General features: G+C 38.9%; 1 protein-coding gene across 3 annotated transcripts in view; it reads left to right on the top strand.

The window, feature by feature from the left end:
- The window catches only part of PHEX (phosphate regulating endopeptidase X-linked), a 109413-nt gene extending 94772 nt beyond the window's left edge, over window positions 1-14641 (top strand). For all 3 annotated transcript variants that reach the window (XM_053936712.1, XM_053936711.1, XM_053936714.1), the window contains 7 exons: window positions 1407-1461; window positions 4551-4618; window positions 6006-6136; window positions 9068-9133; window positions 9246-9350; window positions 11061-11137; window positions 14304-14641. In XM_053936712.1, the coding sequence (XP_053792687.1) occupies window positions 1407-1461; window positions 4551-4618; window positions 6006-6136; window positions 9068-9133; window positions 9246-9350; window positions 11061-11137; window positions 14304-14406 (605 nt within the window). In that variant the 3' untranslated portion in view covers window positions 14407-14641. The remainder of the gene's footprint in view (window positions 1-1406; window positions 1462-4550; window positions 4619-6005; window positions 6137-9067; window positions 9134-9245; window positions 9351-11060; window positions 11138-14303) is intronic.
- Window positions 14642-22090: the final 7449 nt, after the last annotated feature.

The raw sequence follows: 22090 nt of genomic DNA, 5'->3' as shown, positions 1-22090 counted from the left end.
TGGAGAAGTAAGAAAAAAAAACCCAGACAACACTCAGAAAATAAGTTTGAAGCTCACCCTTTTTATAAGCTAATTGCAGATAGGGAATGATGGCAGCCATGGAAGAGCAACAGAAAAAAGCAGCTGGGCGGGCCAGGAGGACATGCCTTGTGCCACATCATTGGAATGAATTACACTCAGCATACTGGGTTTGGTTTGGGTTTTTTGGTTTGTTGGGTTTTCTGTTTTCTTTTTTTTTTTTTTTTTCATTTGAAAGTAAGTTTTTAAAGACTTTGTAAGGAAAAGACAAAGGTCTTGCATAACAACTTATCTCAGATATAAACAAATCCATAGCCAAACTGTCAACAAAAAACTGAATAGTGTTAGAATCAAATGAATATGTTTTTTGTATTGTTCTGGGTGTTCAGGTGATTTCTTTCAGACCCATAGGGTAAAGAAGAGTTCCTGGGAAAACTAGTGAGTCACTTGAGGAAATATTCTTCCTCAACAAGGTGATGACCATGTGGTTAAACCTTCTAAGCAGGTGTGTACCTGTGCTTTATAGATGAGAGTTTGTGACACAAGACAGTTAATTTGGGCCTGGAAGGATAGCACTTTTCACCATCACATAAGAACTTTGACCATGGGTGTATGTTTTATTTAGCAACTATTTGGGCTGTTAAACTTTTACCATGTTCAGTTCCCCTGTCTTTAGTATCCTGGCACCAAAATGTCACTCTGGAATTAAAAATAAACCTGTGACTTTGAATTTGAGGAACAATTTTGATCCCTATGTGAAACATCAGTAGCTCATCACTCACCAGAATGTCTCCATTGCTGTATTTTTGGCAACTGCTTATTCTACCAGAAGCAGGCAGGTAATATCCGTAGCTAGGCTGACCCTACAGCCTTAATAATCTACAGTTTTCCCTTACAGAAGTGCCTAAGTATGTTGATTTACTTCTATTTTTCATAGACTAAATAGAATCAGGCTTATATTTTACCATTTTCATATTTCTTGCTTCCCTGAAGCCTCACTAAGCTAACAGTATTTTAATTCTTATTGCACTTTACCTATGTATTGTCTATTGATCAGTCAGCACATCTGAGGATAATCCAGTACCCTTCATAGGAAGCATGAGGTGTGTTTTTCACAGGAACACATGCATTTACTCAGACCTGCTTGTGACAGGATCTCTGCTGCCTCTCATTCTGCCACATGGGGGAAAGCTCCCCTCAAAAAACCTTCTGAAACCAATCAAATGAGGTCATAAAATCTAAACCCTTGGGCATTGTGACACTATTCAGCTGTATTCAATTGACCTCACCATTTTTTTCTGGTTTTTTTTTTTTTTTTTTTTTTTTTTTTTTTTTTTGTTTGTGTTTTTTGTTTGTTTGTGTGTTTGTTTGTTTGTTTTTAATGGCAGGATTCCCAGCAGGAGAACTTCAAAAGCCTTTCTTTTGGGGAGCAGAGTATCCTAGGTAAGTAGTGCACAAGGGAACCTCATCCACCTAGAAGTGAGGAATAACAGGGAAAGATACTGCAAACACATAGAGACAAAGAAGAGGTTGTGGAGAAGAAGGCTGTGGTGCTGAAGGCAACTGAAAGGTAGCCCCTAGGAAAATTGTGTTGTCCTGATGTAGGGCAAACTTAAGTCCTTGGGTTGTGTGTTCTCTCCTGCTGTATCCTGCTTTTGCCTCTGGAAGGGCTGACTTTGAGAAGTGCTGCTTTGTGTGATATTTTCTTACCCTTGGGAGCCGTATGTGTTGCTGTTGTCTTAAACTGATGACTGATTTCTCACAGGAATTGCTAATTAAGTGCACCCAAGTGGAAGAGTTTCAATGCTATAGCATGCAGATGTAGCAGTGTGCACATGGCAGGTATTAAAACGAATTGTAAATCAGATAACTAACACCTCCTGAATAGAAGAGAATACCCGGAGAAGCCAATTATTATCAGTGTATTGTTCACTTTCTGCTAATATCTAAGATTAGCAGTGGGCCCTTGTCTGTGCCTGTCAAGGTGCATGAGAATATCTTCATGTGCATAAGTGATTGCCTGAGACTGCCTGAGCAGGCCCATGTGCCAGTGTAGTTGAGGAAGGGTAATTATAGGTCACATACATTAAATTTTGAAAAATCACTGCTTTTGTGCAGTTCAATAGCTTTCTATTTTAGGGCAGGATAAGACCATGAAAAATTTCTGGCGGCAGTTTCTGAAAGATATTTTGCAGTTATATAAAGCCAGTTACTGGTGAAACATATCCTTAATAAATCATTGTGAAAAAAAAAGTCAAACTTTTCGAACATTTTGTTTTTGCCATCATCCAGTCTGGATTGTGTCCTTGTAAACAGGAAATTTGGCAATATATGTTCAATTTATGAACAAATTAATTTGCATTCAAAAGAATTCTTGTGGGCCAGGTGACTTTGTAAGTGGTAATTGGGGATAGAAGAAAGTCCTTTCTTGTTAAGGTGAACTCATTTTCTGTTACAGTTATTGCAGACCAGCTTTGCTTTCTGAACGGATTTCTCTGTATTCTGACCTTCTGCCATAGTGATAAAACTGTTTCTTTCAAAATATTATACTTCGCTCATTTCTCTTCCTTAAAGGTTACCTTAGCTAAAATTGGTTTTGCTTGAGTACGTATCAAAATGTAATTTAGTAAACAAATGTAGCTGGTTTATATCAGACAACAGATTGCTTTCGTCCTTGAAATATTCTGTATGTTTTCTATCTGCTTAGAAGAAACACTACATGGCAGTGGAACAGATAAACCATCAAGAAGTCACCAGTGCTTTCTGAAAAACTAATTTAGCAAATATTTAACATTTAGTGGCATTTTAGTGTCCAGTTCCAGCACAACCACCAAAATCCAGTTTCATCTATTTGCAGAAAGCAAAGCTTAGTTATCATTTTTACATCTCAGTATATTAAATAAAATAACACTCAAATGCCACCATTCACAATTGTCAGTGTCTTCAGTGCCATATAAATTGAGACTTCAAACTACCTGACCTCATAGCTTCCTTACAGTTCTGAGCCTCCCCAGTCCCAGAAAGTTCCCCTTTAATGTGGTATCTGCTGGGCTGCACCTAACCCTTCCATCTCTGTCCAACTGTGCCCAGAAGTGAAAAGCGTGAACAGAACTGGGAAAATTTCTGGAAAAAATGTCGTTGAGCTGGACAAAATGCTGTGTTGGGGTTCACAGATTCAAAGGCCAAAATTCACTGCAACCTTAACCCCATCTTTTGGAGCTAAGAAGAGCCCCAAGGAGCCAGAGTGCCAGAAAACCAGACTGTTCTTTGTCCCTGCCACTCATGGTGACAAAGAACCTTAGAAGAAAAATAAGATGCATTTTGTAACAGGGTTTGTATCTTCTAGTTCTCTTTACATGTTTTGTGCCATTATTTTTATACTTCTCTAGCTGCAAAAGATCCTGTATAACCCCTTTACTTCAGATATGGAAAACAAGTCTTACACAGTGCATTTATTAGGGGTAATTATCACTGGGTGCTGCACAAGATTACAAACTTGTCACACAAAAGGATGGTATTTCCATTGCTGAAACATATAATTTTAACCTGCATTTTTTTGAGATGGTTTGTAACAGTACTTGGGCTGAAAAGCAGTAGGGGAGATTTTAACACATGCAAAGTACCATTCAGGAAAGCAAAAAACAAAGTGAAGGATTTTCATGGGAGCAGAGGGAATTAAATGATATAATAGTTTTTGGGCGTGTCTGAGATGAGCAATTAGTGCACTATGGATCGTTAAGTCCAATAATATGTTATTTCAAAACCCTCTGCCTTTCTTCTATTTCAATACAATGTCTTAGAAATACTATAAGCTACTTTGAAGTATAGCATCTCAATTACTGAAATAATTAAAATCACAAAAAGCAACTCAACTCAAATGAAAGATACACTGAGTAAATCACCTACCCCCATGATACCCACTGCATTTGGTGTAAAAAAGCCCTGAGCTTTTCCCTCTTTCATCCCTATTTCTCCAAAAAGCATGCTTATTGGATATAATAAGGAAGATATAATTAATTGTCAGTCAGGAATACAAAGTATTTCTTTTTACTCTGTTTCCCAGGTGCCTTAGATCTTACTGTGCATCATGTCCTATTCCGGGGCAGGTGCAAGGGAATTATATGACCTTTCTTTTTAAAACTGAATGGAGATCTGTTAATGCTTTACAAAAGGTAGTCATTGTTTCAGAGTAGTTACAGCTATAACTTTGTCCTGTTCCTAGTCAGAATATTCAGAATTCAGTCAGCTGAAGGAGGGTGGAGCTTATATGATGCTGATAAGGGATTTGGTTGGAAGAGTGAACTATCACAATGCTTTCAAAGTTTTAGATTAATTGTTACTTTTAAGCAAGAGTTTAGCATCAAGATTTTCAATGTCTTTAAGTCAAAATTGTGTAGGTCTGAATTTTAGACCCATATCTCCTGCCTCTTCAGCCTATTTTTAAATCAATAATAATCTTTGCTGAGGTCTCTTGTCCTTTAATGTTCATGACTGTGAGCATTTTCTGAGGAAACTGCTTCTTTGTGTTACAGGTCATTAAGTTATGGTGCCATAGGAGTGATTGTTGGCCATGAGTTTACTCATGGATTTGATAGCAATGGTGAGTATTTGACTGCACTTTGATAACTTTTTTATTTACAGAGTTGACAGATTAGAAAGCTGACTTGTACATGCTGTAGCATTTTTATTGTTTTGGTTTTATTAATGTACTGAGTTGTGTGAAAAAAATTATAAACTTTTATTTATTAGATTTATTTACATGGAATCATGCTTGTCTGAATTGGATTTTATTTGATAAGAAATACCACAAGTTTGATTCTTTCTGTTTGTCTTGAATGAAAACTAAATCAGCAGCAGATTCTGAAAGTCCTAACAGGGCCAGGGGGGAGTGGGAAGGACAAAGGGATAGTTTCTGATTGATAAAAATTACTAAAAAAACTTTTCATTTCAGGTTTGACATTTTTCAAAAGATAATTGCAAAAATTTTAAAATACAATACTGTTACAAGAGTGGTACAGAAAAGGTGTTGCAAAATATTAAAATTAAATTAAAAAAAAAAAAGAGAGACAGGGAAAAAAGTAGTCATAAAATATCAATACAATTGTCCTGACAAACTGGGTGTAGTGGGGCATTGCCACTACCTAGGTTTGGCTGTCTCATCAAAGTGCTTTTAAAAACTGAGCTCCTGAGAGAAAGTTAGGGGAGAGGGGGGAGGAGGGAGGTGCAGGCAGAAAGAAACTTGAACCTCCTCCTCTAGGGAGTAATTTTGAGTTTGCTTATGTTGTGTAATATCGAATACCATAAAAAAAAAAAAAAAAAAAAAAAAAAAAAAAAAAAAAACAACCTGGTATCCTGTTCACAACTGCTCTACAACACTTTGTGTCAGCAACCACTCCAGAATGGAGACATTTTTCTTCAGAAATGCCCACCTTGTGTAGGTGAGCATCTGATCTCCACCTTGTCTCCTGCCAGTCAGAAAGGAACCTAAAGCTTGATTCCCTAAGCAGACCCCTCCTTGCCAGGGTCTTACCTTCCAAATACAGAAATAAATACATCTCTAGGGAATTTATCACCTTGTGGAAACTTTAGAAGTTTGCATGAAATGGATTTGTTTCCTGATCAGGTGAAGAATTAATTATAAATTAGTTATCATCACATTAACAGAATGAAAGACATATGGTCTGAGGATAAAAAATGCAATTATACTTGCAAGAAAGCTAAGTGCCTCTTACACTACGTAATTATAAAATGTGCTATAGAATTCATTAGTTATTGCTATATTTTTCTGCAAATGGAAATTATAACAATAAATAGAATGCCAGCTTTTCACTGCTGACTTGAGTGGGGTCAAGAATTTGCTCACTGATCCTATCCATTTTGTACACACACTCACATGAGAACATTCACCTCTCATTTCTGTGATAGATTCCTAAACCATAAAAGTTTTTTCCTGCAGAAACATTTGTTTTCTTTCTTTCCTTTTTGAGGTCGGAAATATGACAAAAATGGAAATTTAGACCCTTGGTGGACGACTGACTCTGAAGAAAAATTTAAAGAGAAAACAAAATGCATGATTAATCAATACAACAACTACTACTGGAAGCAAGCTGGCTTACATGTATGTAAACCACCAGTGACTGAAAACAGTGGTACATGAGGAATTTGGGTTGTTCTGCTTTTTTACCTTTTATTTATCTTTTTATAAATTCCAACATATTGGAATATTAAACTACCAACTTCATTTCTCACAAGAAATGATTTTTTGAGGTGAATAATTGTGTTAAAAATTGTCTGTCAGGTTTGATTAGTCCAGTCAAATACCAATACCCACACTCTGGTGACAGGGTTAAACCATTTCTCTCCATCACATCTTTTTGGAATCAGAGGAAGAGGATGAAGCCACTCAGCAGGGTTGGTCTAATTATTGTGAGCATGTTAAATGTCTTCTGAAGATGAAGTCTCTAATGAAAACTGAGCAGTCACCCTTTTAGAAAGATTATAATAGCATGTTTTATAGATTCCTTTAACAATTCTGCCTGTTATTTATTGCAGCTATGAAATGGATGCATAAGCCCTACTTTATTTCAGATTCAACTCTTGCTATTTCTTCCATGTGTGCACACAGACCCCATTTGTATGTTTAATCAAGGGAACATGGCAGCGGTAGCTCCTAGAAAAGGATTGAGAAAGTGCAAGGGAATTGTTTTTGTTTCATTGTGTATCAAAGGTATGGGTTTCCCTGAAGATGTGTACATTCATATACATGTCCAAAATGAGGGTAAACAGGATATGTCCAGACCTTCAGAAATGAATAGCTGAAATTCCAGTGATGTTGTCTGGGGCATGATTTTAATCTTAGCTTTCAGAATAAAACACATACTCCAGTCCCCACTCAATTCTATCACCTCTACCTACATTTTAGAAATACTAGTACATCTTCACCTTTTATGAATAGTGAGGCCCCATGAAATTCTTATCAACAACTCTAGCACTTTTCCCAGGCTTGTTTGTACTGATCTCAGAGATAACAAAGCCATATTGTAGTCCAGTCTGAAGTCCAGCAACTCAGACTTGAAATATTTAATAATAAGTAGGACAAAAACCGTCATTACAAAAATGCCACTCAAAGAAGATCCTTAAAATCTTCCCCAAGGATGTGGCTGAGCTCTTCCCATGCCTCTGCCATTGGCTTGGCCATCCCCTTTACCTTTTGCACTGTCTCTTGAGATGAGGTAGGTCTGAATTTCTTCCCAGTGTAGATACTGCCTTTGAAGTCCATGGGCTTATTAGAGAGATCCTGTTACCCACAGCTTTGTCATCCCATTCCTTCTATATCCACAGGATAACCAAAACCACTTTTTAGATGATAGAAGATTTTTCCGATTTTCTGCTATATTTTAAAGCTTTTGTTTGAAGAGTTACGCAAGCAAAGACCTTTTTTATTATCATTTTGGCCTGTCATTTACATCAGTACTCTGCAGGTTTTTTACCCCTGTATGAATATTTTTCATGGATCAAGAAACCTATTTATTCTTCTTCCTTCTCATTTGGTATACAATAAAATTGTCTCCAGAAAAGAAACCTAATGAAAGGAAAAGTGGATATAGATATAGCTTCAGAGTGCAATAATCACATAAAGTCACCTCATCAAATAAAGGGCTTATCATGGTCCGTGATCCCTGCCACAAATTCTCTGGGCAGAGTAGTCTCAAATACCTGATCCACAGCTGCCTGAGATCAGCAGAAAGAATTCTTCCACTTTTTAGCTGCCCTGTGGCCCTGTGCCACTGTTAGGTTACTCTGATCTTGTGCTCTAAGTCAGTCTCCCTCACAAGCCCAATGAAACTAAAATGTGTGAGCAGGAAGGCCAAGGGAAAAGGCAGCTGTGTGCATGTCTGTTCCCTGGTGTCCCAGCACCTTTTGTCCTAAAAGCTTCTCTCTCACCTCCATCTCCACCTTCCTGAGGGCAGGGGAGAGCTGACAGGAAAGGGTTGCCCTTTCCTCTGGGGCTCCCATCTTTCCTGTAACATTGTAGCCAAGGCATCAAGTAAGATGTCCCGAGTCCAATCTGGGTGCTCATCTGCACTGAGTGTGGGGCTTTGCAAAAGTTCCTGGCCATTCCCTTGAATTTTCCCCGCATTTGCCATCCTGAAACTGAGTCCTGATGCCAACCCCACTGTACTGATCCCTGTGGCATGGGAGAGTTGATGGCTGCAGCCAGCACTGCCCTTCAGAGCCCTGCTCAAAACCATGCTCAACTATCTTCCTTATTCGAGACACAGGAGAGAGTAAAACTGCTTAATTACAAACACAGTTGGAAACACAAGGACCTATGTAGGCTGGGTGAGTAGAGATAATGCTACTTCAACAGAAATTAGGATTTCTTTGTAATGGTATTGCACAGAAATTAGGATTTCTTTGTAATGGTATTGCACTTGGTAATGCCAGGAGACCAGTTTCCTCACAAAGTTTATATAGTGCAGTTTCCCACAATACATTCTTGTTGCTATTGCTCCTGTTCTTGGAATCAATAACCAGGAGAAGCAACAGGAATCTCCTTTGCAGATATTTTTAGAGCACTGAATATACTACCAATTTTGATTCTGTCTCTGACAGCTATTTTTAATTACGCTTATTTATGTTATGACTTAGAAGATATTTTAGCATCCCATCAGCATATTAAGAATTATGTAGAGAAATAAATATAGCCTTTTAGATAAAAATTTAAGAGGCTACTGGATGTTACATGTCACCAGAAATAAACAGTCCTTAGGGGAAAATTACTGACATGCAGCTCAAAGATCAGGGACTGGATTCTTAAGTGCATTCTATCTACTGTATTTTGTGCTACAGAGATCTATGACCAGAGCCAGGATAACTCATCACAGAAAATAGTTTACTGGCAGTATTCACATGGAAACCCAGTTTTCTTAACCAGAGTTGGTTGAAATTTTCTTGCCTTGTTTTACTTTTTCCCCTGGTTTTGAAGTTGATCAAGTAGGAAGTTCAGAAATGGGTCAAATGACTGATGTTCTTTCATTCTGCCAAGGTGAAAGGGAAGAGAACTTTGGCAGAAAACATTGCAGATAATGGAGGTTTGCGAGAAGCTTTCAGGGTAAGTAGATGGAAAATATCTCAAATATCATATTACTAAAAAAATAATTAAAAAAAAAAGCTGTGGTTCTCTTCATGTTGCTGAAAGGCACTTTGTATCTCTTTCTTATCAGGCATACAGGAAATGGATTACAGAAAAGAGGGGAGGAGAAGAAGAGCCTTTACTGCCAGGCCTTGACTTCACACATAACCAGCTTTTCTTTCTGAGTTATGCCCATGTGAGTAGTACAAATGTGTTTCAAATCCCCAACTATGAACTTGAACAATGTGCAGTGCAGAGATGAGCTTTCTGGTTTTCAACAATCTGCATCACCAAAACACAAATTTTGAGAGTATAAGCAGAGACTTCTCCCACAATTATTATTTCCTTCTCTTTCCCTCTTTGTCCTCAACTACCCAGAAGTGCTGAAATTATTCTTGGCTTTGCACAGTGTTGTCACAGCAACTTTCTTTCTTCTTTCTGCTTCCCTGCACTAAAAGGGTCTTCCAGCATGTATTGACTCCTCAGTCTCCTTCAATTTGAACTCATACCACTTGTTACTATGTACATTGTTCAAGGAAACTAAGCAGCAATGAAGAAAGTCTTAGTTTATTTTTTCCCATCTGTTCACTAAATATGCTGTGACAAAACTTTGATAAGGGATGTGAGTTTTCTTGAGAAAACATAGAAAGAGAAAGGATCAGAAATTATTTATTTGGATAAACAAATTGGGGCAAACTCCTTACATGAGAAGTAAAAGGCTATAAAACTTTGCCACCAGTTGAAGGAATTAATCATCTCAAACTGAAAAAACAGGACTCAGTGCAACCAGTCCTGGCTGAAAATAATTTCTCTGCTGAGAGTCAGTGTAGCAGTCTATGGGCCTATGGCTGTTTCAGTTTTATTATATTGAACAAACAAAATATTCCACTTTCTTTGTTCATGCTAAATTAAGTTTCACCTCAAGTCAGTTTTTCTCCAAGAAAATTTTGAAGCTATAGTGAACATCTGGGGGTTTTACAGGACCACTGCAGAAATCATATGTCCAGTGGTCCCTCACAGGGAGGGCACATGCACAGTGAGAGCAGTGTTTGTCAGGTACCCTCAAGCTCAGTCTATTTCCACAAAGCTCAAGACACTCAACAGACTTACTTAAAATGTCAGAACTGTGTTCAGCCAGACAAAATTGCGCTGAAGTCCACAGGAATCCTATGGGCAATCTGGCTTAAAGGATTTTTTTGATAGGAACATTTGATGTAGAGACTTAGGTAAGGTAGGGGCAGTTTAAAGGAGATTTTTCATGCAATGGACACAGCGTAAGAGGGATTATTCAGTTGTGCAAATGTTCTATGTACCCTGTTTTTTGTTCAGTTATGATTGGGTTAAGTATCATGTCAGGAACAGGGAACTGGGGACCACTGATGGAAATGTGGAAGATGTGTAATTTCAAAAGCAACTGACATTCCAACATGGCATAAATATATCAGGTAATATAGCAGCAATTCTAGAGATGATGAGCATCATTTTGTGTGCCTTTTATACACATTACATAGTTTTGAGACCAAGAAGTATGTTTGTTAATTATTAAGGTGTGAGATGCTGCAGAACAAGCAGAAAGGCAAGCTACCATTATAGAGAACTTCAAAAAAAGAAGTAAAGTGACTGCGATTAGATGATGTGAAAGAGTGTGTAGAGAAAAACAGTGGGTGGACACTGGATCCATTAGGGGATTTAAAAAACAAGAGAATATACCAAGAGAAAACTGCAGATTGGCAAAGGTGAAACAAAGCAGGAATTTATGGTGTCTTTCTGTTTTATGCATTCTATAAGTAACAGACATCTTAAGAACAGTGACATTGCATTTTGCTGTACATAAAAAAGTCATCACAGATAATGTGCTTTTTTCTGTTCTTTTTACTTTTTTTTTTTCTTTATTTTATTTTATTAGGTAAGATGCAACTCCTTTAGACCAGAATCTGCAAGGGAGCAAATATATACCGGAGCTCACAGCCCTCCTCAGTTCAGGTAGTGCAAATATGGTATTTCCTCAGTGTACACACAGAATCAATCACTGCAGAACAGAAGTGCAGAAATATAGCATTTTAAGAGGGGGTTAAGAGCAAACACAAAATTGGACTGTGCTCTTGGTTTAGATGGAAATTGAACTGGTTTTATTAGCTTATCTTTCACTATTATAAATGCTCTTCTGTGAAATTGAGGAGCTTGCATCTACCTTCAAAAGCATTTGAACCAGAACACACTCTGATCCCTGTGATTCCTGTAATCATGGCTTGAGTACCTAAAATGCCTCATCTGTCACTTTCTTTCCCTAAGCAATTCTATAAGGAATATAGAATATAAGGAGGGTCCTTGATTTAATCTGTCTGAGTTCATTAAAAGCTCCTAAGTCTCAACCTTGAATTACATTGATAATGCAAATCAAAACGTGTCCAGTGAGTTCAGTTCAGGACCAAACTCTTTCACTGGCCCTCAAGTGACACTTTGCTTGAAGGAGCTGTGGTAGTCCAGCCATGACAGAGGGACACTGTCCTTGCCAGAAGGCCTCCCACAGGCTCCTGTAGCCACAGACACTCATGAACTCCCTGTCATGGGAAGGGAGGAAGTTTTTGAGACTAAATAGGAATTAGGAAGCCAGAGTTCATTTTTCTGCTTCTTCACCAAGAACATGTTGGTTTCATTGGGATTCATGTTGGTTGCATTTACTTAACTAAGAATTCTGTGTTTGCCCTTGGTCAAGTACTACATTACCTCTTTATTTGGACAAAATTCACACAATACAATGGATTATTTACCTTCTAGAGAATCCTACCACTTTCTGTTGACTAAAAGAGTGTTATACCAGCTAGTGAGGGTAAAAGTAACGCAGTATGCAAACCTGTGTGCCTATTAATATTGAAAATACATCATGGCAATGAGGACAAGAGCATCAGGTTGACCTTCAGCCTACAGAGATGTTATTTTCATAATTCCTACCCATGTTAAGATTTTGGTAAAATAACCATCTGTTGTCTTTTAAAATCCTCAGGTTTATTTACCTATATGTATATTTATATTCTGAATTGTTTCATAGCTACATTCCCATGAGATGGTGATACACATGGAACTCTAGGGATAGAGTATTAGGAAAACTCCTGAAGGCATCAAGCTATGAAAGAAAATTTTAGAGAAGTTTAGTTTAATTTGAGATCTAGAAAATATAGACAAAACTTTTTCTTACTTTTTGTGTGAGATATGGAGAACTGGCTTCTGTTTCAGAACTGAAGAAAAGCATTGGTGCTTGTCTTCTTGCAAATCATATCAGCTGGGCTAAAAAATTACCTTCTCTATTTCTCCCAACTTGGTTTCATTTATGTCCCAAGACCATTATAAGCATAATTGCAATACAGGTAGCTCCAACACTGACAGCTCTTTCTGTGCAAAAAGCTCAAACAACCCTTTTAAAAGTAATTATAAAAGGTAACAATAGAAATTATAGAAATGAACAACACATGTCTTGAGCGCAGGTGTGTGCAGCTGAACTACTTACACTGGTTTCTCTTCAAAGTCAAAAAGGAAATGTTATTTTAGAAGTTAATATATATATAAATGATCTTTCAGCAGGTAATAAGTTTAAATTACTTAGACTCTGCAAGTACATATTTCTATTGATTACCAAGGGAGGCCAGTGTGACCTGCTCAAGGAAAGGTGTCTCTACTATAATTCAATGGGATGAAATCCAGACACTCCACTCTGATTTCAGTTAATGTGTGGCAAAATCAAACCATGGGTAGAAAAGTGGCGTGCATGCACACATAAAGATTTTTTCACTGGATAAATTCTGGGTTTACTTGGTTTTAATTGGCAGATTTTCAGTATTAGCATGTGTCTTTGCTATTTTTGAATGCCAATTTCAGACTGAAATCCCTGGCATGGCAGGCAGAACTCCCACCAACATCAGCAGCAGCTCTGCATGACCAACTCTTGCTGTTACAGGCCCTGAATATTTTTTTTTTTTTTACAGTAAAGCTGCATATCTTATTTGAAGCCTAACCTAATTTGGTACTCTTCCATACAAAACTGACCTTTAGGCATTTTTGTGCCAGATGACTACAAATTTTCTTACTCACAGAAAGTCTAATCAATGTAATAAGAATATTTTCTACCATGCTGAGCTACACTGAGAAGCTGATTGTCTGCACTATAGAAAAATGCCTCCTTGCTGCATAACAAAGGCAAGGTATACAATTAATATCACAGTTGATATTTTTCTGCTTTTAACTCAGAAAACTCTTTAATACCATTACAAGTTTCAGGTTAGTAAATCCCAAGATGGTTAAACGCATAGGAAAAAACCAGCAAACAACACAATTTCAATCTAGCAAAGGTAAAATAATAGTTTCTGACTGCATCAAGTAATGCAGACGTGAAAGCAGGAGCCAAGGATGAATACATGCAAAGACCAAGCTCTTCCCCTGTGCCTGAGGGTGCCAGTCTGGAATGCAGACACATTGTCCAGCTTGTGTCAGGCAGGGATGTGCTGCTCTTTCACTATCACACCACCTGTGGCAGAAGCAAGAGAGCTTGGGAGCTGCTCAGGGCAGAAGGCTCAGAAAATATATTTCCAAAATACCAGAGGAGTTGAGATGCTCACAGGTGCAAGGCTGAGCTGCCCAACAAGAGCCTCCAAAGTCCCAGGGACCCAGTGTGTGTGGGTGTGGATGTGTGTGGGTGGGCAGAGCGTGCTGTTAAGAGAATCTGGAGCCTCATGAAACCACTGCCAGCACAACCTCACTGCCAGCACCCAGTGTGTACTTGCATCCTCCTGCCTGCTGCACTGCAGCTGTCTGGCAGGGCTGGGAGAAGAATCCACCGTGCACAGCTACTGCTGATCTCCCACCTGTGCTGCCAAGGGTTACATTAGAAAATTGTTCTAAAGGACACAGTGTCACAAAATGCATTTGTTTTTCATCGAGTTTCTAGCAAAGCAAGATGTTTCTCAAAGCATGAAACAACATTTGCTTCATATTAACTTTAAATGGGAGCCCTTCTCCTGAATCTTTTAGTTTTATTGTGGAAAAAAATCATATGAAAGCCTGAAAATTCAGCCTGAAGTGAAAACACTGAAACACTTGCAGACCTGTAGTGTTTGACAAAAGGCAACCTGCATGTCAATCACTTTTCTCTTTGCAGAGTAATCGGAGCCATGAGCAACTTTGAAGAGTTCCGTAAAGCGTTCAATTGCGCCGCGAACACGACGATGAACCGCGGGGCAGAGTCCTGCCGGCTGTGGTAGCTGCCCCTTCCAGCTCTTCTCTCAGGGGGAGGCTGCAATGTGAACTGCTCTAGCCCACTGCCAGGGTTTCAGAATGATGGTCTGCAATATGGAGAGGTGTTATTTCAAATGCATCTTCCTCATCCGTGCATGGATCTGATCATTCCTTATTTAGAACCTAGAAACATTCCAAATAGAAGAGCTTTTCTTTAAGTATAATAATAAAAAGTAACTCCTTAAAAACTCCATAAAACTACTCCGGCTCATCTGCAGTTGCACTGCTGTTGATGGATAACTGCCATTATCAATTCTAATTCCTGATTTATAGTTGAGCAAGACGTAAATGCTAAAATCCAGTTTTAATCTATTGCTCTGCAGGGGTTCTATGCAGAATGCTCCCACAGTAAAATTTATTCTTTCTGGATGAAGAAATTCACGAGACCAGCTATAAAGCCAGCTCTGATCTGCCATGTGATACTGCATTTTCATAACTTAAGCCGTCACAGCCCAGCATGCCATAAATGATGTTGCATGATGTAAAGACACAAGACTTTATATAAGTTCTGTTTAATATGTCAGATTAGTGCCTCTGGTTTTGGAACAGTTTCAAGCTGAGAAAGTACTTCACAGTATTAATCTGTAGGACTAAAACACAAAGGATACTTGTCAGATCGTGGCTTCTTCTAATTTTAGAACAGCTTATGATAAAAATCAATGTATGGTGAAAATCAGAGGCTCTCAGAGGGGATTCCCAGCACCATGATACTCATAAATATTTCAGCATTTATTCTGGTTTATAGTGTAGGCAGTTTTTTCCTAGGGAATGGTTTTTACCTTGTGCTGAAGATAGCTTCATCTACATTTATTTTTTTTAAGCCAGAAATACTATACCAGTTTTAAATGATGGATTTTATAGTTTCTGGGTCTTACATGGCATTTTAAGTAGTGTGTGTGTTTGCCCTCATGTTCTGGATGGGGCAGGATGACTTGTGATTTTGAGGTAAGAGTACGTGACAGATAAAAAGAGTACCAGCATCATTTGACTTGTCTGGATAAAAAGAGCAATTGAGGAGTAGAGGACCTAAAAATATAGTAAAAATACAGACCAGTTGAGTTTTCAATTTGATTTTTAAGAATATTAATGAAATGATATTTTATTAGAGCAGAAAAACTTTAACACATAACTATTACCGGGGGGGGTGGGATGGGGGGTAAGGGAGAATGCACACACAACTCTTTTTTTCCTAACAGAAAGGTACCTATACAAGTGGTGTATATTTATACCTTGTGCATTATTTCATTTTTACATGGTGGAATTATTTCAAAAGGAGTGTCTTTAGACTTATTTAATTACTGCAAATCCATATTAGTCTCTGTGTGTATATACATATATACACAACATAATTTTTTTATATGCTTTAATTTTATTTTATCAGTATAGAAATGTTAGTAAGAGAAACTTTTTTTACAAAGATTGGTGAAATACTGTTGGATAAGGACTTGGTTGGATGGTCACATCCAGAGGGTGATGGTCAATGGCTCAGAGTCCTAATGGACATCATGAAACATGGTGCCCCTCAGGGGTCCATACTGGCACCAGTGCCATTTAATATCTTCATTAATGACAGATAAAGGGATCAAGTGCACCCTCAGCAAGTTTGCAGATGACACCAAACTGAGTGGTGGGGTTGCCACACCGGAAGGATGGGATGGCATCCAATGGGACTTGGACAATGAGAATTGGCCTTTGGGAATTTCATGAGGTTTAACAAGGCCAAGTGCAAGGGGCTGCATCCAGGCCTGGGCAACTCCTTGTATCAACAACGTCTGGGGATGAACAGATCAAGAGCAGCCCTGCCTAGAAGGACTTGGGGGTGCTGGTGGGCGAGAGGCTGGACATGATCCAGCAACAGGCACTTGCAGCCCAAAAAACCAACAGTGTCCAAAGCACTGAGGGCAGCAGGTCAAGGGAAGGGAGAGGAAGCCACCAAGACAATTAGAGGGATGGAGCACCCTTCCTATGGGGAAAGGTTGTGAGAGTTGGGATTGGTCAGCCTGGAGAAGGGAAGGTTTCGGTGTGACCTAAATTTCAACCTTCAGTACATGAAGGGAGGCTACAAGAAAGATAGAGAGGGACTTTTCACAAGGGCGTGTAGAGACAGGACAAGGGGGAATGGCTGTAAACTGGGAGTAGTTTTGGATTAGATGCCAGGAGGAAGTTCTTTACTGTGAGGCTGCTGAGGCACTGGAACAGACAGCTCAGAGAAGTTGTGGGTACCTCATCCCTGGAAATGTTCAAGGCCATGTTGGATGGGGCTGAGCAACCTGGTGGAAGTGCAAGGAGGTGTCCTCGCTCATGGCAGGGGGTTGGAATTAGATGATCTTTAAGGCCCCTTACAACCCAAATCATTCTATGATTTTATGATTGTCCAACAGTCATGGTGGAGTAAGGTTTACTGAAGCTAACTAACTGAAACAAATTGGGTTATTTTCCTGTGTCTTTAGAAAGAAGGGAGACTAATGGAAGCATAATTTATGGAAAAGGACAGGATCTCAAGCTACCTTCCAGAGTGAAGGAAGCAGACATTCCTGTCCTCAAGGCTGTGTTGCCACTTTTTAGAAACAAAATATTGTGATTTGGGACCAGAACATTCTTTAATCTTTTTTTTTTTTTCCCCTGGAAAAGTCAAAGTTTTCTTAAGAGGAAAGCATTTTCCCTTCATTTCAGCTCAGTTCCTGAGTTCCATAGATTACAGTTTATCATTTCAGTTGCCAAATTTTTCTCCTGGAGGTATTTTTCCCATAAATAATGGTGGCAGTATTTTCATAGAGCTTTTCCTCAAACAAGCAGGTATGGGTCTTTAGCAACGGATACTGTTTGCTGCCTAATGGGAAAGTTCCTTAGCAAATTGAGTATGTACTGACTTCATTTCTGTGCTCATACAAGCACTGACATGACTTGATGTTGGCTGCTTTGGATCAACAGCACAAAGTTCAGGGTTGACATCCTGGCCCAATTAAAGGTAGTACCAATATGGTTGTTGTCCTCAGAAAAATAAGGACATCAATTTAGGCACTTATCTGATTTTTTTAAATTACTGGAATATGCAAAGATGGTTTCACAACAGGCAACTCTGCATTTTCTAATTTTATCTCTCAAATCAGAGATGCATTTGCAAGAATTCCTCTCTCATGGTTATTTTCCAGTGGGACAGATTCTGTCATTTTGTGATTTATGAAGTTGTTTATCTGTACTGGATTGGAATTTTTTCTAAAATGTCTGATGTTTCTTGCTTTAAATATCACTCTTCCTGCTCCTTGTTAAGCTCAGATCTTTCATGTTTAATACCAGGGGTTTCTGCATGGTAGTGTGCATATTCCCAATGGCACAGGAGCCACTGCAAACTCTTACATCCTTGCTAGGCCATCTCCTGCAGCAGGCAGGGGACAGGTTCTGGGCTGGAGGGATAGTAGGGAGCTGGGTGGTCTGGGGTCAATGCACTAGGAGAGAGGAAGAGAGGATATGACCTGATTTTGTACCCTGATTTGGCAGCTAAGAGGGTACCCACACACTGCTGGGGGAAGCCAGAAGTCCTTGCTGCTGACTGGTACGTTCATCAGTAGTATCCTAATCCAGGAAATTCTTGCTGTTGAGTCAGGTTCTCAGTGTCTGGGGTTTAGGTCTTGCCTGTGTCCACACAAGAACCCTGGCCTGCCTCACCTGCTGCTTTTTACCTCAAACCAAAGAGTTGATCATAAAATTTACAGTTCACTTTGGATAAGCTGCTTAGGTACCATTTGGAAATCAAAGCAGAAGGTAATTAAACAAGTTCTTAAAACTTTCTGTCATCAAAGACAGCCAAGACATTAGTGATGGTTTGTGAGGGCTCTACCTATTGCCTCTGTTTTATGAGACCACCTGGCTGTGCTTTGTTTTTGTATTGTGCCTCCTGGGTCTGTGTCAGCAGAGTCTTCCTGCATTGCTCTCAGGTTCACTTATTACATCTATGCAAAAAAATCCTTCACCATATATAGCCTTTTCTCAGAGCTTTAAATTTGTTATTTTGCTTAATTGTCAGTAATACTGGGAAATGTTTCTTCCTGTTGGCTCAGTAATCTACTTCTTCAGTGACCAGGAGGGGAAGCGTCACCTATGAATGAGACATTTTTACCTTTGTAAATCTGAGGAGATATTTTTCTACTGTGTAGACATAAAGGAACAACCTCTACTCCTGTCCTGTGTCTCCTTCTCCAGGTCCTAGAAATATGGAAACCTATTCTCTTCTAGATAATCTAGTCTAGTCTTTCTTTCTTTAATTAAGCCTGAAATGCTAAAACACCAGTTTATACACTGTGAATATTGCTGCTGATCATATTGTGGAAGACTCAGCTCTCTGAAAATGCAGCTGTGCTATTCACCTGTATAAACTGCTTAGGTACAAAAATGATGTCCGAGCTGGGTCTGGACACTGAAGGACCAAAAAAAATCAGCTGAATTACAAAACTCTGCCTCATGCCCTGTGCAGGGGGACTTCACTATTCTTTAGGTAGGTAATTGGTTGAATAATTTATTAAATAATCAGGTAGGTCTGCATATAAATTTTCTTTGAGTATTATTCGATTACAGGCTCGGAAATGTTTTATATATATATATATATATATATATATATATACATGTGTCTGTCAGTGAAATGTTAAAAGCCTGACAACTCAGGAGGCAGAACTATAGGGATTTAAAATGTTTTTTGTCTTTAAGTCTATTTAATCTGATTTTTATTTACTGGTCAACCTATTGTACATTTGAATTTTTCTACTTGCATAGTACATTGTTTGTTTTAAAGAAAATTGTGTTAGCAAATAAAGCCAAAGTGATGAAGAATTTTCTTATGCTTGCAATATGGTAAAACCTGCTTGGCTTGGCCCTGTCCAACTCTATAATATTACCTCTATAATATATAGTCTTAATGAGATGTAATAAAGAGCATAATGACGTGGCCCCAGGTTCTCAAGACTACTTTTACTGCTTGACAGGCTAAGAAGGACCTCCTCTCTCTATCAGAGAATTGTGTAGGCATCGTCAGCGAGAGTTTAGGCTCCACTTGCCCTCTGATGAGCTATTGTGGATGAGGGCTGGATGCTGTAAAAGCTGCAGAAGGGCAGAGCTGTCTCTACCAAAAGCCACTGGAGCACAAAAAAGAGTGAGAAAAGATCTGCCTGCCTATCAGCCTCCCTCTTCTCCTCTTCCCCAAGTCCATGCCTCTCTCAGCCCACTCTGCTTTCGAACTGCTTTAAAGCATTTTCCAGAGGAGTTTTTGGTAGGATAGTCCTCGTGCCATGCCTGACCTTGAACTTCAGCTCAGCACACAATGCACTTCATGAGTTTGACTGAGCACATATTCAAGGGCTGTTTGGGCACAGGGACTGCACTGGGGCCTTATGCAGCACCAGCTGGGCTTTTCTAGGCTGAGTTCTCCATTTCCTGGGCTCTACCCTGGCCAAGTCTCCTGACACAGCTTGGGTGGCCATAAGCAGTGGTACTGGCCCACTTCAAGGCAGCACCATGCCTGTGAGCATCAAGGAGCAATTTGTGCTGGTGGGGACAATGGGTGATGTTGGTCTTGCTGCATCTTTTGGATGGTGCTCTGTGGTGGTGCAGCCCCTTGCAGGCCACTGTCCACACAGCTCTTGGGTTTGGGGTGGCAGGGTGTCTTCCAAAACCTGCACTGGTTCTGCTTCCTACTTTACAGTGCAGCCTTTACAACATTTCTAAGGTCAAAAGCAAAGGTGTCTGTGCAGGAAGATGAATTAACAAAGCAAAGGCTGGGGTCAGAGCATGAAACCAGCCTCAGCACAAGGGAAATGTTAGGCTTAATTCTCATGGGTTATCAGCACCTTGGAAAGATGCTTTACCAATGTCTATAGAACACCCTGAGGAATTCAGGGTTTAACTGTGCAGCGAGAGCCTGCTTCACTAATCAGACAATTTAATCCCATTTACAGTGTAATATATATTAATAAAAAAGAAAAGAAATTAAAGATACCCCAGGGACTCTTCAGCACAGCATTATATTTTATTAAATATAACATCAAAGTTGGAAGTTACTGAGAATCAAGATAATGTGTTACACTAAATTGTGATCAAAGAAAGAGATATAATGATATAATTTTAATAATCCATAAGAACCAAAGCTGGAAGACTTTAAGTATGAAGTTAGACATACACAGCTGCATACATTAACTGGGTTGTGAACTGGGATGCACATTATAATACATGTCTCTAAAAATTTTATCACATCCATATCTACTGTTCAAACTGGTAAACAAAACTTGGGGAAAGGCTTCAAAAGGGATCTGAAACATTTTCTACCGTGAAGTTTATTTAACATACCAGAGCTGCTGTGTGCAATGACCAGTTAGGTTGTTTTATATGGATGATGCATAGTCCTCTTCTGAAATGTGAGTAGCAGACATTTAAGTATAGAAATCTGAAAAAATATGATGTTACATCCTCTTGACACTAAAAGAGTATTTGGGTAGAACCAGGAAAAACGATTACATTCTCAAATACAACAATTAGGGAAGCACAAACATGTGAGTTTATGCCATGATATGCAATAAGAAATAAAAAGCTATTGTAGGATATGAAGTTGCCAGACTGGGTCAGGGGAATGGTTTGTAATTTGACAGATTGTTTTTGCTCAGAGAAAAACCTGAGTGCAGGAGACTTGTCTGCCTTTGTAACTTCTTGGGACACTTGTGTTTTAGAGCTCTGTCTTTCGTGGGGATCACAGTGCTGTGAGTTCTCAGAGTTCACCCCAATCAGCCCTGGGGCTTGAGGGGCTATTTGCTTTCTCTTGGGTGTCTAGAGCACCCAAAAAGCCTGCAATTTTGCCACTGATTCCTAGTTTTATATGTATTTTTTGTTCTTTTCACCAAGGAACACATCATATGAATCAGCCACTCTCCATATCATGGCATTTTAAATGAATAAAGAGGGCCTTTTGTAGGTCTGTGCTGCAAAACAATACAGTGCTGCTGCATCTCAAAAACATCTGTGTTTTGTGAAATAGGGCTGCTCTTCACCAGACAACACATGTGCTTTCATGTCATTCTGCTAGAGTGGTCCTTGGGTGGTTTTCACTGGAGAGAAGAGAGCAAAATAGGGAGTAATGTCTGAATAGGATGACAAAGAGAAATTAGAAAGTCTTTAGTGTTGTAAAGCAGTAAAAGATTTCATTAGTACAATTACTACTATAAATGATTTTTTATATATGGGCACAGTGTGGGAAGTTTGTAAGTCTGTGCTATGTGAGTGCATATAAAAATGTCAGAGATATGAATTATTTTTTAAAAAATTGAGTCTCAGGGTAAAACTCTGACCTCAGTGAGTTCATTGAGTGATTAATGTCTGTGGGGCCAGCATTTTATTCCATCTGAATAATAGCACATAAAGTTTACTGATTTAAAACTATTTGGGACACACATTTTCTTCTAGACAGAACAAAATTTCTAGCCTCTGGTATTTTCAGAACCTGCCCTGTCCTCAGTCATTTGCATAGAACTTACTTTATTTGCTCTTGTTTAGCAGATACTCCATTTTCATATTTTTAAACATTTCAAGAGTGACTTTATCAGTGTTTCAGAATTGCAAAGTAGCTTTTTCAACTTGCCCTTTCCAGATATGGTTCTATTAATCATTAAAATA

Source organism: Vidua chalybeata, chromosome 2 (genome assembly GCF_026979565.1).
Source record: "Vidua chalybeata isolate OUT-0048 chromosome 2, bVidCha1 merged haplotype, whole genome shotgun sequence".
Classification (NCBI taxonomy): Eukaryota; Metazoa; Chordata; class Aves; order Passeriformes; family Viduidae; genus Vidua; species Vidua chalybeata.
Note: the sequence above shows the minus strand (reverse complement) of the source record. Positions and strands in the feature narration are given on the sequence as shown.